This window comes from Gekko japonicus, unplaced genomic scaffold (genome assembly GCF_001447785.1).
Source record: "Gekko japonicus isolate JY-2015 unplaced genomic scaffold, Gekko_japonicus_V1.1 scaffold144, whole genome shotgun sequence".
In the NCBI taxonomy this organism is placed as follows: domain Eukaryota; kingdom Metazoa; phylum Chordata; class Lepidosauria; order Squamata; family Gekkonidae; genus Gekko; species Gekko japonicus.
Genome location: NW_015162478.1, coordinates 1,341,883 through 1,357,542, shown reverse-complemented (window position 1 = coordinate 1,357,542; position 15,660 = coordinate 1,341,883). Strand labels below are relative to the sequence as shown.

Genomic DNA, 15,660 nt, shown 5'->3' with positions numbered 1-15,660 from the left:
CTAGGATTTGGAGACCCAAGTTTCAACCTCCACTCTGCCATGGAAACTTGCTGGGTGACTTTGGGTCAGTCACACAGTCAACCTAACCTACCTCACAGGGTTGTTGTGAGGATAAAATGGGGAGGAGAAAGATGTAAGCAGCTTTGGGCTCCTATTAGAGAGAAAGGTGGTATATACATGAAGTAATTTTTTACTATGCATTTCCCACCCCATAAGGTTGAAAAATTACTTCAGCTATATCTCTAACTTCTGGTTCTGTTTAATTGCACTTCATCCTGCACTAGATTTTATATTTTGATCAAATTGATTTATACTTCTATGCATATGATGAAGTAAGCGCCAACTCACAAAAGCTTATACTGGATTACATTTTGCTAGTCTTTAGTAGTAACAGTTTCTTTAGTTTCTGTCCTACTAGTGGTATTTTCCAAGGTGCAAGTACAAATAAGCAATCTGAATAGCCCATCTTAGACCAGGCTCATCAGTTAAAACTTGGATGAGAGACCACCTACCAAGACCAGGGATGGTATGCAGAGGGGGAAACCTCTGCTTGTCTCTTACCTTGGAATGTCCCATGGATTAGGTTGCCATGAGTCAAATGTGACTCAGCAGGCATGTTAAAAAAAAGAAGTACAAATGGGTCTTTTGCCTTTCAGGGTAAATGACAGCAGCAGAAAACAACCTAATATATATATACAAAGATACCTCTCCCCCAAGTCTTCTCTTAGTTGATGGGTGGCCCAAAGGGTGAGACAAATAGAACTAAAACTTAAAAGGCAAATGTCCCAGTCTCCTCCCAACTTGCCACAAAGGATAAATTTGGCACAGGGGGGGACGGGATGGACACCTTACACAAGAACCAGTAGCCATTTGGGGAAGGCAATAGAGCTTGTTAAGAAAAGGGGGGGGGACTTCAACTCCATTATCACCTCTAAAAGGAACTTAATATATGTGCACCATGCGCCCCCCCCCCATAACTCTCAGCACAATTCTTCTTTGTGCTTTGCAATTGGGTTTCTGTGGTGGCTCAAGTATTTTCTGCAGGATCGAATAAAACCGGCACATACAGTACCACAGCTGATAGCTTATGGCGCAGACAAGCCCTTTCAAAGTTCCCCAGCTTCACTTCTTTCTGCAGCAACATCTTTTCTTTAATGAGCTCCCGAGCCTCCCTCTTGGCAGCATTGAGGGCCAACGCCAGGGCTTTATTGTTCTGTTTCAGAGTGACCTTAATTATAGAAGAGTTATCTAGACAAACGAGAGAAGATGGAGAGAGAATCAGATTTTTGCATTTCCTTTTTTAGGAACCCTCCCCTCCAGACAATAAATACTGGATAGACACGGTCAAAAAATTTCAGAGCAATGGGAGTCAGCCCCGCCAGCTGTAGCCAACAGCACAGAACACCTGCTCTCCTAGACTTGGCATGAGCCATCCATCCCGCTCCACAAAAGCCCCCCCCCCACTACAGGAGTTCCAGCCAAGTCTATAAAATTGCTCTAAAGTAAGTGTAGTAAAGCCATTCCTTCCTATGAAGAAATGTGCAAGAATAGCTATCCAGGATCTCAGACACAACTGACAGCCAGTGTGGTGTAGTGGTCAGGGTTGGACTTGGATCTGACAAATCCAGGTTCAAGTCCCCACTCTGCCATGGAAGCTTGCTGGGTGAACTTGAGCCAGTCACAGACTCTCAGGCCTAACCTACCTCACAGGGTTGTTATGAAGAAAAAACAGAGGAGGCAAGAATGATGTCAGCCATTTTGGGTCCCCACTGGGAAAGAAAATGGGGAGTAAATAAAGTGTTTCTTGGTCCTGTTACCCCAGGATCCTTAAACTGGAGATTCTAGAGAGGGAATGTGGGATCTTCTGTGTGCACAAGCACATGTTCTGTCACTGAGCTATGGGCCCATCCATATACAAGCACAGAGCGGACATGATGGCTCCAAGTCTCATAACGGGCAGCGCAGGGCTCTGAGCTTTGCAGCCTACAATTCACCATCTTGGGGCTGACTGCACAGTAACTAAGACCAGCACTGATATGTATACCCTTCAGTTTTCCCATTTCTCAAATGCCCCAAATCCTGCAACACTAGACTGTCCTTTTTCCTCATCCTCTATTTAAACAAGCTCCATGTTTTCCCCACATTCTTGACAGTTCTACCATTTCTTCAACACAGTCATTTTCCGACATTAGAGAAACATAGAAATTCCACCACACAGGCATCATATCTACTTGCAGAGTCTACGTTTTCCATGCCCTGTATATATGCAGGTCTTACAGTGCATTGCTCTGCCATCCCCTGTAACTAGGGTTGCCAGACTCCAGGTGGGGGCTGTAGATCTCCCATAGTTAACAACTGATTTGACTCCAGAGATCAGAGGGCAGATTATAGCATCACATCCCCCCTGAGCTTCCCCCCCAAACTCTGCCTTCCCCAGGCACTGCTCCCAAATCTCCTAGGCAAGAGTTGGCAACTCTACTTGTAAACAATGCTCCCTCTAAGCTGTGGAGTCTTGTGAGCACAAAATTCTACTTTATGAGCTACTGGCATTAAAGTTGGGAGCGAGCGATTTGCCTAGTGCATAAATTAGTTTGCTCTGGAACCTTCCTTCCTGAGCTAAGACAAAAAGATATGAGCTGGAGACTAAAAAACTGAGCTAGCTCACACTAACTCAGCTTAGAGGGAACACAGCTTGTAACACGTCCCAGTACAGGATCCAGAGTGTCTGCTGAAACATCAGAAATACAACCCGAACAAGCTATTTTTAGATGCTGCCACTTACTTATTGCTTTGGTTTTTATTTTGGCTGCGATGGAAGTGTTCATCTTTGTGGTCTTTAAGGTGCCATTTTTCTTCTCTTTCATCCGTTCCCTGATTTCACTTAAGGAGAAGAGGGAAGATGTATCCACGGGATCCTGGTGAGGCATTTTTAGACCGTCCTGCCGATTACCCACAAAGAGAGGATCACAGAATCAGTACTATATTCTATTACATTATATTCTATTACCTACCTGCTTCAAAGGGGGTAACCATGTTATTCCCTTGCAGCAATGCAAAACTGAAGTCGGCACCTTGAAGACTAGCAAAGTTTATTCCAGCACAAACTTCCAAGTCAAGAGCTCACTTCCTCAGATGCATGAAGCTCATAGCCATCATGCAGACTATGGCAAATGAGGCCTTACCAGCAGTCTTTTCTCTGCACTGCAGGAAAGGAGGAATTTACTCAGCCAAGTTCCTAGATCCCAACAGGACTTCTCTTCCTCCACTCCCCAATTTTCTCAGCAGGTCAATTCTCAAGAGTTTTGTCCTCTCCCCAGTCCCCACCCCCATTCTTCTTGCCTTTAGTCTCTTGAAAGACCCTAGTATGGAGATTGCTATGGGGGGGGGGGGACGCCTAATGTCTCTTATGTGAGCTCTCTAAGCAAGGGGAACTTAAAAGCTCCTTCCCTCTTTTCACATTGTGTTCATGACACATAATGAGTGAGAAGAGAGATCCAAGGGTTTGGTTTTTCTTCTGTTTTAAATTGCACATTCCACAAGTAAACTGATTTAATTTAAACCCATTAATAAAACCTTTTACTCCTTCCCACCTCTATACTCCCTTGGGAAAAGGCTAAACTTTCTGCAGAGAAGAATGAGAAGGGGGGAGGTGTGTCCAGAAAGCAAGGAGTATCCCTGCTCAGTATAAATGAAGCCTGAATTCTTCCTAGAAGCTAAAATGACTACCTTGAGGCTATTCTACTTTGGTGATATTACGAGAAGACAAGACTCACTGGAAAAGACAATCATGGTAGGAAAAGCTGAAGGCAGCAGAAAAGAGAAAAGACCCAACGTGAGATGGAATTTGCTCAATCAAGGTTTTGGAAATCATTATGCTAGAAGTCGGAAGCCACTTGAAGCCACTTTATACACACACACCCTGCTCATTGCCCACACATTTGCTACCTTTAGCCGACTGTACGCGCGTTCCATCAATTCTCGAGGCGGACCTCCCCTGTTCCTTCTCAGTTTCCTATCAACGTATGTACTACTTCAATGTGCAATTTTAAACCCACACTCCACGTGTCTGTGGCCGGCGTTTGAACCGGGTCATGTGACTCGCGGCTCTTTTTCCCGAGCGATTGGCACGCCCTCTCTAAAACAAGGCGCGTGGGGGGGGGGGGGTTAGGGAAATACGCTTTGGGAAAGAAACTTCAGTTCTCCTGTAATTGGCCGACGAGTCTGCGGCACTTCTTGGGATAAACTTTAACTCTGAATCATAGAGAGTGCGTGGGAAACTGGGCCAGCGTGCTGTTCCGTCGCCCACCGAGCAACTGCGGGGGGATCCGATCCGATCTCCGAATTATACCACATTATACCACATGCAGAGCAGCCACTGTAGAACAGGTTTGTTCTCTGGGTAGGCGAAACCGTTGGGCCGGCTTCGTCAGAGCTGTGTCCCGAGGAGAAATCACCTTCTAATAATCCTGATTTTAAAGAAGCAGCTGTGTTTTTCTATTCTGACTCGCCCTAATATTGCTAGGTGAAGCTCAGGAGAAGCAGCTGTCTATAAAAGCTGTACACACACATATATAAGCTGTAAAAAGTAAAGGTTCCCTTGCTCGAGCCAGTCGAATCCGACTCTAGGGTTGCGGTGCTCATCTCCGTTTCAAAGCCAAAGAGCCAGCGCTGTCCGAAGACGTTTCCGTGGTCATGTGGCCGGCATGACTAAACACCAAGGCGCACGGAACGCTGTTACCTTCCCACCAAAGTGGTACCTATTTATCTACTTGCAATTTCTTGCTTTCGGACTGCTAAATTGGCAGGAGCTGGAACTAGAGACGGGAGCTCACTCCGTCATGCGGCACACTCGGGTCTCGAACTGCTGAACTACCGACCTTCCCAACAGCCTGCAGCTCAGCTCCTTAACCACTTGAGCCACCGCAGCTGTACAGCACATTAAACTCCGTTTTCTTTTTTGGGGCCAAAGGAAAGGCAAAGAATTGGATGTATTGGTATCGGAATGGATTTTCCAAATAAGCACAGAAAAAGAACAGACTAACATGGCTTCCCATCTTGATCTCTCTGAAGAAGTGAGCCGTGACTCACAAAAGCTCCTCCCCTGCCACCGATTTAGTTAGTCTTTAAGGTGCCGCTGGACTCTCGCTCTTTTCTACTGCAGACAAACACGGCTGCCCATCTTGACCAAATAAGCATAGGGAAGGGCTAAAGGAAAAAGGTGCTTATTTTAAGTTCTGGTCGCTGTAGATGAGTAGGGAGTGATGCGTCGCAGGAGACTAAAACGGGAGTCCAAAGACACTTCAGAATTCCTCCTCCCTCGCTCCCTTCCTCTCAAAGCGCTCCGCCTCAACATGCCTCAGAGGAGCGCGGGGGCGGAGCCAGCCTCGGAGTGGGCGCGGCTTGAGGCCGCCTCCGTCACGTGTCCCTCGCGAATATGCAAAAGACCCGTCATGAATATTTACGCCCGCCTGCCGGTCCTGCAGCCGCCGCTTCTTCCACCCCTTACCGGAAGTGGCCGACCGGTCGGCTCGGAAAGGTTCGCGGCGGGCAACATGGCGGCCGCCACCGCCTCTCCTCCGGAGCCCGCTCGGCGCGCCGGCCTGGCTTTGGGGCGTCCCCCGCGCTCGGCTCCTGGCGGCGGCGAGCGCCCGGCCAGCCCGTGGGAGCTGGTGAGGCCTTCGGTGACGGAGCTCTCGCGGGCCGTCAGGAGCAACATCCTGTGCACCGTGCCGGGCTGCGGCAAAGTGCTGCCCAACCCGCCGGCGCTGAGCATGCACCTCAGCAAGGCCCACCGCGTGCAGCAGGTAAGCCCGGCGCCACGCCCCTTCTCGCCCCGTCATTGGTCTCCTCGCCTCAGCCCAGCTGTCAGAGGCGAGGGGAGGAAGCCCACCGTTGTTTGTCTCATTCATTCGTCGTTACCTCGCCTTTCTGCTCCAGGGAGGACACAGAGCGGCTTACAGAGTTCTCTCTTCCGTTTTGTCCTCCCAACAACCTTGTGAAGTCGGTTGAGAGTGACTGGCCCAGGGTCGGCCAGCAGCCTTCCGTGGCACGAGGGGGATTTGAACTCCCCATTCCCAGATACTAGTTTGACACTCTTAAGCCAGCACACCACAGTGGTTCATAATGTGCTTGAAAATTTGTTGGCTTTAAAAATCATAACAAAGATGCCACAGCTCTCTTTGCACATACTTTGCTCACTATTGACTTTGTGTTTTTAATGCGTTTAGTCCATTTTAGCATTTTTTTTTAAAGCATGGAGTACTTTAGCCCTGGCTTTCAGTATATGCCACCCTGTTCAAATGGTTTTTTAAAAAAACTTTTTAAAATGTGTCTTTTTAAAAGCCTGTTAATGGCTTTGTTTGCCACCTTCAGCATCCTAAATTGGATGGAAAGGCAGCCTGGAAGTGCATTTCTATAAGAACCTCTGAATGAGCTCATGAAAGCTTATATATTAGTCTTTAAGATGCTGCTAGGCTTTTGTTTTATTTTGTTACAAGAGATCAGCATGGCCACCTGCCTTGCAGTGATACACTATGCTTATCTCACAGCATCCTTTGAGGTGGGCTAGGCTGAGAAGGAATGGCTGGGTAGGGACTCACCCCTCTTCAATTTTGTCCTCACACAAACCCCATGAGATAGGTGAGGCTGAGAATGATTCACCCAAGATTATCTAGTGAACTTCATGGTAGTATCAGGATTCTGCTTGGGTGTTCAGTTCAATTTGTATCTATTGTGTTGGTTGGTTTTAAAACAGGCTAACAGAAAAAGGTTATTCTGCCTGCTCTGTGGAAAGTGTTGTTTAGGTGGCTTAATAATAGTGAGTTCAAGCACAAAAGCTTGCAAAAAGCCTCACTTCACTGTACATCCATTAGGCGGTTACATTTATACTAAAACCTACCCATAGTAAATTAAAGCTATTGAAAGTATCCATAAACAAGTAAACTTAAATCTGACAATAATGGCAACACTTCTTTAAAAAATCATGCAATGTCAGTTCATAATATTCCTATGCTTTGCATGCCCAGGTTTGATCTATAATATATCAAGTTTAAGATTTTTTGAGTAGTGACAAAAAGCTGCTGCCAGTGTTAACTCCCTGTAAGACAGCTTTTTTAAAAAAAGTAGCAGTAGTCTGTGCTGTACAGAGCCTGGGTGATGCAACCCCTTTGTTTACAATTTACAATGGGGACCCAAAGTGGTTTACGATGCTCTCTCCTCCTCCATTTTATCTTCATAACAACCCTGTGAGGTAGGTTAGGCTCAGAGTGTGTTCTTGAGAGGGTAAGTGCAGGGACTCTAATCTTGGAGAACTGGGTTTGATTCCCCACTCCTCCACTTGCACATGCTGGCTGACCTTGGGCGAGCCATAGTTCTGTCAGAGCTGTTCTTGAGAGAGCAGTTCTTGAAAGAGATCTCTCAGCCTCACCTACCTCACAGGGTGTCTGTTGTGGGGAGGGGAAGGGAAAGGTGTTTGTAAGCCTCTCTGAGACTCTGAGTGAAGGGTGGGGTATAAACCCAATCTCTTCTTCTTGGCCCAAAGGCACCCTGCAGGCCTCCATGATAGAATGGGGATTTGAACCTGGGTCTTCCAGATCTTAATCCTATACTGTAACCACTACATGCTGCTGGCTATACGATTTCTGTCTTTCACATACTTCCTACTTGTACCTACTTAGCCAGGGGCACAGGGCCATAACATACTCCTCTGCCAAAGCTCAAGGGGATAAGTAATGGCATCCCCAGAGTTTCTCTTCTCTTCATCAGTCATCTGCAGCAGCACATGATGGCTCCTAGATACCATCCTGAATTAATACTGCAGTATTTAGCAAGCAAGGAAGCTTCTTCCCAAAGATGACCTCTCTAGCATCTTCTCTATTTTTCTTATTTTATTTTGTTTATCCATTAAATAAGTTTTGGTTTGTCTGTGGCTGGCTGGTTTCTCTAGATTTCTGTAAAAAAAATTCAGCATAGGTTTGGTAAAAATTTGACACTGGGCTTGTAGCTAATTCGTCCAGAGTAAGTAGTTTGAAAAACCACTTTAACCTTCATACAGCCAGAACCTAAAACACAAGAACAGAAAATGAATTACTAGTTTAAAACTTCTAAGTAATGTGCTTAAGCTTGTTGTTAGCTTTGAGGTCAGAGGAATTATCAGGATTAAATTGCTTGTGTCAAAACCAGCTTTCTAGTGTCTTTTCTATCTCATTTTCCACAGCTGATTTTTTCATACAGCCTTACAACTCGCTGCCATGGGGTATACTTAGTTGTATTCATACTTCGGCTGCTCTGTTGGGTTATACTATTGAATACTGTGATCTTAAACTCGTTATATAGAATGCATTTTTGAGAGAAGACATTAAACTTGTAGACTGGAAGGAGTTGAAATGTGATGTGATCACTTTCCCTTAAAAAAAAAAACAGCTTTCTGTGCTGCTTGCCTGTTCCTAACTCCTGACCTACTAGTAGGTGAAGTCTGGCAGAATGGGAAACTCAAAGCAGCTGGTACCTAGAAATCTGAAACAAATACCTCACGCTGGCATCTACTTATTTCAAAGATCCCTCTATCTAGGAACTGGAGACTTTCCCCTGGTTGTTAATGCTATATGTTGCTACTGTGCATAAGGAGTGGGTGGAGTGTGTTAAGAGATGTCTTAGTCCCTGCTAGAATCACAGCATCTTTGGGACCAAGTTATTGGATTTTCCCAGTTGGACTCCAGGTTGTTTTCTCTCTTTACCCATCCCCTTCTGTCAGAGAAGTAAACTGCTGCTAAGGAAAATAACAGATAAATTAGAGAGGAGGTGTTCGGTTGGGCATTGATGTTGAAACTTCACTTTTTCCCACACTTATAATAAAGACTTTGGAAGGGTGGAATGTCTAATCCAGCTTTTATTTAAAAAAAATTAAATTATAAATATACAAATCTTACAAGCATGAACATTGTGCAAAACTAACAACTCTGGAATTCACTAATTACTTTTATACTTAATTCCAGAGAAGTAATAATAATAATATCTGGCATTGATGTTGAAACGTCTTCTGACACTTGAAATAAAGGCTTTGACAGGTTGGAATGTCTAATCCAGTTTTCTTTTCTTTTTCAATTTGTATTATAAATATACACATTTTTCAAGCATGAACATTACGCAAAACTGACTAACTTGCAATTTTGGAATTCTTTAAATCACTTCTGTACTTCATTCCAGATGAGTAATAATATTATTCAGCATTGATGTCGAAACTTTTCAGCGTCCTTGTAATAAAGGCTTTGATAGTTTGGAGTGTCTAATCCAGCTTTTCAAAGGGGCCTTGGATGAAAACTTTGGAAGCCTCAGTGTACAAAAACACAGCCTTAAAACTCTACACCCATGCAGTCCAAATCCTGCACCAAGGAAAAGTGGATTCATTCAGTTTTGTAGAATGATATGTTTTTGTTGATCTTATATAGTTTTGCAGTCTTGACTGTTTATCATAGTTTATCTTGCTAAGTCAAGCCATGGGATGAAGCAAAGAATGGGGGGGGGGCACTGTGAAGCCCTGCTCTCAAATTGATTGTACTTGGACTTCAAGTGTCTTTCATGCACTTTCAAGCAACTCTGCAATCCTAAGAGATAGAAACCTGCTGCTTTAAATAAATAAAAGCTGAGATTCTCAGTCAGCTTCAACCTTCATCTGTGCCGTGCTTTTTCTGCACTGGTATAGAATCGCAGCATGGGTGCACAGGCCTGCTCAAAGTGGTAGGGTTAGACTTGGTTTATGGCATTTTCGGCCCTTTCACTCCTCTCAGTGTGGACTCGCTTGTAAAGCGAGAAGTCACATCCTGTAAATATGTATATGCATGTTACTTACCCAGAAACCGCAACAACAAATCTACCCGCCACTGATAGGTTAATCTGTAATTCACAGTGAGGCTTTAAAAAATTCAGTGTACTGCTGCTGCCCCTTTCCTCAGGTGGTGAAAGTTCTCTTAAATGATTTGGCAGAAGGGGGGCAGCCTTACTTGAGCCTTCATTTTTACTGCTATATTGGGGTCCAATAGTACTTTAGAGACCAACAAGTTGGGGGGGGGGGAGAGGTATGCGTTTCAAGAATCAAAGCTCTCCAAAGTTTATATCTTTAAGGTACTACTAGACATGAGCCTAGCCGTTCTCCTGCAGACCAACACAGCTACCCTTGGAAGCTTTTCCTGTTGAACTGGTAAGAAGTGGTTACTTGGTCCAGTGCTTAGGTCGTGCGTGACAGGTGATCAGTGAAACAACAGGCATAGGTTTAGCCCTTACTAAAGTTACTATTACTTTTTTGTTTGGAATATTTGGTTCTTAAAGTTTCACTATTCATAGCTTACTAAAAATAAACCACTGCAAATGAGCAATTCCATCTGACGTGATATTTGGGGAAGAATCTTTCAAAAACAAATCTTTCCCTCTAGGAAATTATTGAAACTTTCCTAGCGGAACAAGTCTGGCCTCAAGTATTGAGGCAGGAAAACGTTGAAGAGGTGCTTTGCATTTCAAATGCTTCTGAGAACATAAAACTCCAAATGTTTGCATCCCCCTAACAATATTTTGCTGCTTCAGGACGGAAAAGTAAATTCGGCAACCAGGAAAGACTTGAAAGCACGACAGAAGTACTACTGCTGTCCTATTGAGGGCTGCCCTAGAGGGCCAGGAAGGCCTTTTTCACAATTTTCTCTCGTAAGGCAGGTATGTCTCTTAAGAACATTTCAACTTAATAGAATTAATATAAGTGAATTCTGAGCATTTTCATATTGTGTATAGTCAGCCTATCTCACTGGGACTCAAGCAAGATATGTTGCACGAGGAAACCTTTTTCAAAAGATCCATGTGTTTCTAAGAGTTCAAACGCTTCTGTGTAATGGCACTTGTTTACTTCCATAAATGCTCAGAGCGAAGATGCCCTTGACTGGCATTATGATCCGTATTTATTTAAAAGACTTAATACCCTACTTTCTCACCATACCCCTATTTCAGAAAATATGTATACTGCCTCTCCAGACCTGCTCAAGGCAGCTCACAGTTAAAAACAGTACAAACAATAAAAAGCAATGATCAGTAAGAACAAATAAAAACACTGCCAATAAAAGCAAGCCAGAGTATAGAAGCAGTCTTAAAGTGTCTTTGATAAAACAGTCTGAGCTGGCCATAAGACAGCTTAAAAGGTGGAGTCCCTTAGTTAAAAGCCAGAGCAAAGAGAATGAATGAGGTAGGTGCCAGGCAAGCCTCAAGGGGTAGGGCATTTCAGATCTGAGTACTTTGAGAGGTCACAAACAAAATTTCTTCGTCTCACATGTAGCTGCCCCTTAGTTAAAAGCCAGAGCAAAGAGAAAGAATGAGGCAGGCCTCAAGGGGTAGGGCAATTTCAGATCTGAGTGGTTTGAGAGGTCACGAAAAGTACAGAGTAGTTAGAACAAAATTTCTTCGTCTCACATGTAGCTCTCCTGCGTTAAAACTGAACACTGAGGCCAGGAAGACATCTTTGGTAGCATTTGAGCAAAAAGCAAGCCCTCCCTGGAAGCATCCAGGAGCAGAGCAGATCCCCGCATTTTTATTTACACTTGTTTACAAAATTTATATCCTGCTTGTCTGCCCTGACAAGGGTCAACAAGTCAGTTAACTAATTAAAACATACATAATAAAATCACCACTAAAATATCAAAACAATTAAAAACAGAGCTAAAATATGTACACATTTTTTAAAAATTAGACATACAGGTGGAGGGAGAGTCATGAATGCTCCTTCTATGCAGGTATTCCCTCAAACCTCTGGTTAGATGGCAGAATGACAATAGATGGTTTCTTGATGGAATGGCCCTCCTCCCTTGCTGAGGCCAGTGGCCGTTCTTGCTGCCTTAGGCTGGCCAGAAGCACAGGGGATTATTAAAATCAAGTGGATACATCTTTTCCAGTGTATCAGTTCTGTAATCACTATCTGGAGGTACTGGAGAATGTGTAAGTATCATAGTGATAGTGCTTCTTTTCTGGCCAAACTGAACTTATTAAATGTACAGAGTCATGATTAGATTTCAAGTCAGTCAGATCAACAGAAGTAATAGGAAAGAAAACTGTGTGTTGGTTTTGAACTATGGATTTTTTGGAATCCCCCACCCCCCCTGAAATTGCTTTGACGTGCCTCTTTGGAAAATATATCACTTTTTCAAAAAAGAGTATGTAAAATCTATAAAGGTATAAACTAAGTTTTCATTAGTGTATGGCAGTGAGTGACTGTCTGAACTTCTGAAAAACGTGCTCTTAAGATTTTTAAATCTTTGAAACATAAGCCAATGGAACCACATTGAATTTTTAAATCCTGTTTTGTAACAAATCTCCCCTAAAGCATTTCCAGAGGAATATTCAAAAATGGGCCAAAATTGCAAAAATGTTTACACGTTGATGGTGTATTTCAGGGGTGGACAGTGCTCCCCCAAATGGTACCACCTACTTGTGAAGATGATGATGTGTTGGCAAACCAGAGGATGGGGGACTTGGCCAGACATGATTAGAGCAAGCTACAGCAGAGCATCACTGGAAGCATCTCAGCATCTTGCCTTGTTTGCTTATGGGGAGACCTGGTCCTGGGTGCCAAGTATAATGGTTATGTGCTGCTGTTGGCATACACGCCAGGGTTGCCTACCCGTGGCATATTTAAAAGTGCCCCTGTTTTAAAGACCCAAGCTAGAACACGGTCTTGAGAACATTGTTCCCATTGTGTCCTGTTGACTTGATTGACCTGTCTTGCATGTTTCAGCACTTCATGAAAATGCATGCTGAAAAGAAGCATAAATGTGATAAATGTAGCAATTCTTACGGCACCATATGGGATTTGAAGCGACACATTGAGGACTGTGGCAAGACCTTCCAGTGTACTTGTGGCTGTCCCTACGCCAGCAGGACAGCACTGTTGTCTCATATTTATAGAACTCAGCATGAGATCCCTGTTGAACACAGGTAATACTTTTATTTTCATTATGGAAATTTAACTGCTCTGTGTTTGTATGTGTGCATGTTTTCAATTTTAATTTGAGGTGTTCAAAGTCAGTCAGCTTTACATGAGTCACTACCACTGATAGCTTCTTCTTTTTCTTTCTTCTACTTGATCTTAAAATCTCCACTGACAGTCAGCAGGGATTTCCCCAGGCTTTGTACAACCAAGGATCCTTTGCTGAGTGGGCTGCCACAAGCAAAACTTACTATTTCTTTGGACAGCTGGCAATTCAGGGAGCTACCAGTTGCATTCCAATCCCCCCTTCCCCAGTGCTTAGTACAGTGGGTTGGATCCTGCTGCCCCCCAGGTATGCTGTGGTGGGGATCATAGGACCTGCATGAACAAAAGCGGTGTGGGACTCGAGCTGTAATGAAGAGGGAAAGTGAACAAGCTTTAGCAAAAAAGCCAATTGGATCCAACGCAGTAGTGTTATGAATATTGAAAGCAACATTGTGGTACTGCAAAAAATGCTATGCTTAAATCTTAACTTACTGAACTACTCACAGGGTGACTTTTTAAAAAACCCAGTAGTCTCTGTTCACAGTTCAGCTGTAGCAACTGCCTATTTTGGAAAACCATTTCATGCCCAGGAGCGAACTCAAGGGTGCCTTCTGTTGAATATTGCCCTGATTAAATTATAGCAAATGTTTCTAACTATATCTGCTTTGAATGAAATATGTTTAATATTTACAGGGATCCACCTAGTAAGAAAAGGAAAATGGAGATGGCAGCATCCAATCATCAGCTGGGAGAGAGAGCAAAGGAAACCTCCTCTGGCGGTGCTGTCAGCAGATGTATCGGCACTGAAGACTTGGAGACATCCGAGTCTAAACTGGCAGCCTCTTTAGAAGATTCCACACGTTCCTGTACTGCTAAGCAAACACAGTCGCAGCCAAAAAATGCACCAAAGTTGCTTCTACCAAAGCCCAAAGTAGCTTTGGTTAAACTTCCTGTAATGCAGCTTACTCACCTGCCAGTCTTCATATCGGCACCAGATTCTTCCGTGAAGCCAGTTGTAGTTGCTGTTGATGACAAAGGCTCTGTTATGAGCACTGTTCACCTAATGCCTCTGCCTGTAGGGATTGTGCTGCCAGCAATGGAGGCTGAAGCACTTTCATTTAAAGACACGTCGTCCCTTTCAAAAACCAAAAGCTCTGGCAGCTTTGAGCTGGTCAGCACAGGTATCCAAGTGAGTTTGGGGAAAGTGACGTCAAATAATACAGTGCAGGGTCTGGAGGCCGTATGTTACAAGAACGGAATCTGTTCCACAAATGTCCAGACTGACCTGTCCTATATTTCACAGAACTTTACGCCCTCTGCATCTTGGGCTCCCGATTCCTCCGTGTCCTCTTGTTCTCAAACTGATCTGACATTCAGTTCACAAGTTCTGCTGCCCATCAACGTTCAGACACAGACTCTGTTGCCTGATTCAAAGCTGACCTCATCCATTGCTGCTCAGACGGATACTTTTGCTCAGGCTTGCTTTCAGTCGTGTGGAGTTTCTAGAGAGACTCAAACCAATATGGCACAGAAAGGGATTGATGGAAGAGTACAAATGGATCAGGCTGTAATGTGCACTGACATCTTTGACGATGTTACTTCGTCGTTTGACTCATCCCCAGTGGTCCTGTCTGGCAGCAACTTGATTACAAGTGGCCTGGATCAAAGTTTGCTACAAAGAGGAAGCTGCGAGTCTTTGAGTCGGGAAACAAAATCAGAGATGATGATCAACTTTGGCACACAGAATAATTTGCTCCCACAGCAAGCTATGACTGACAACCAGACCCAGACCATGGAGCTATTGAGTGACCTTGAAACTATTTTTTCAGGTAACACTGCAGAGCAGTCACTGGATAACCGTAGTCTTCTGACAGATGCTAACTCCCACGCTGACCCACCCCTGCCTTCTGTCCCTACCCAGAATGCAACGATAGACTTTGACATTGAGGATTTCTTTACTGCCTCCAATATCCAAACTCAGACGGAAGAGGCTGAATTTGGTAACTTGACCTCTGAGCCCGTCTTGGAATCATTGGATATTGAAACCCAGACAGACTTATTTTCAGATAATGCAGTCCAGTCGTATAATTGCAGAGGTAATCCTAACTTTTTAGGCTTAGAGATGTTTGACACTCAGACCCAGACAGACTTAAACTTCTTCTTAGACAGCCCCCATCTGCCTTTGGGCAGCATCTTGAAGCAGTCCGCCTTCTCTATGAGTACAGACTCGTCTGACACAGAGACGCAGACAGAAATGCCACTTCCGGAGAGAAATGCCTTAAGTCAGATGGCAGAGAGCAAAGTGCAACTGAACAGTGCCGAGACACAGACAATGGACAGCTGCTTTGAAACCCTCGGTAGCTTATTCCTTACCAGCAATGAGACTCAGACTGCCATAGATGACTTCTTATTGGCTGACTTGGCCTGGAATACAATGGAGTCACAATTCAGCTCAGTGGAAACACAGACTTGCTCAAAACTGTGCTCTTTGTTTCAGGAATCTGATAAGGCCAGCCGCTGATGGTTGTTTTCAGGAAAACAGCATTGGTTGAGGAGTTAGGTTGTTTGGGGAGGAGAAACCGACAATGAAGTCGGCTACACTGAATGTAATGGACGACACGGGGGTTGGTTTACAAACCTTTTCATAGTATAAGGGACTT

General features: G+C 44.2%; 1 protein-coding gene across 1 annotated transcript; it reads left to right on the top strand.

The window, feature by feature from the left end:
- The first annotated feature begins 5,561 nt into the window (after positions 1 to 5,561).
- On the top strand, positions 5,562 to 15,650 carry ATMIN (ATM interactor). The gene is made up of 4 exons (XM_015405810.1): positions 5,562 to 5,804; positions 10,576 to 10,701; positions 12,764 to 12,963; positions 13,694 to 15,650. The coding sequence occupies exons 1-4, from the start codon at positions 5,772 to 5,774 to the stop codon at positions 15,519 to 15,521; spliced, it is 2,187 nt and encodes a 728-aa protein (XP_015261296.1). The 5' UTR covers positions 5,562 to 5,771; the 3' UTR covers positions 15,522 to 15,650.
- The last annotated feature ends 10 nt before the right edge of the window (positions 15,651 to 15,660 follow it).

Coding starts and splice junctions, on each gene's coding strand:
- ATMIN (XM_015405810.1), top strand. CDS start 5,772: ATGCACCTCAGCAAGGCCCACCGCGTGCAGCAG. Junction 5,805..10,575: donor AGGCCCACCGCGTGCAGCAG/GTAAGCCCGGCG, acceptor TTGCTGCTTCAG/GACGGAAAAGTAAATTCGGC. Junction 12,964..13,693: donor GAGATCCCTGTTGAACACAG/GTAATACTTTTA, acceptor TAATATTTACAG/GGATCCACCTAGTAAGAAAA.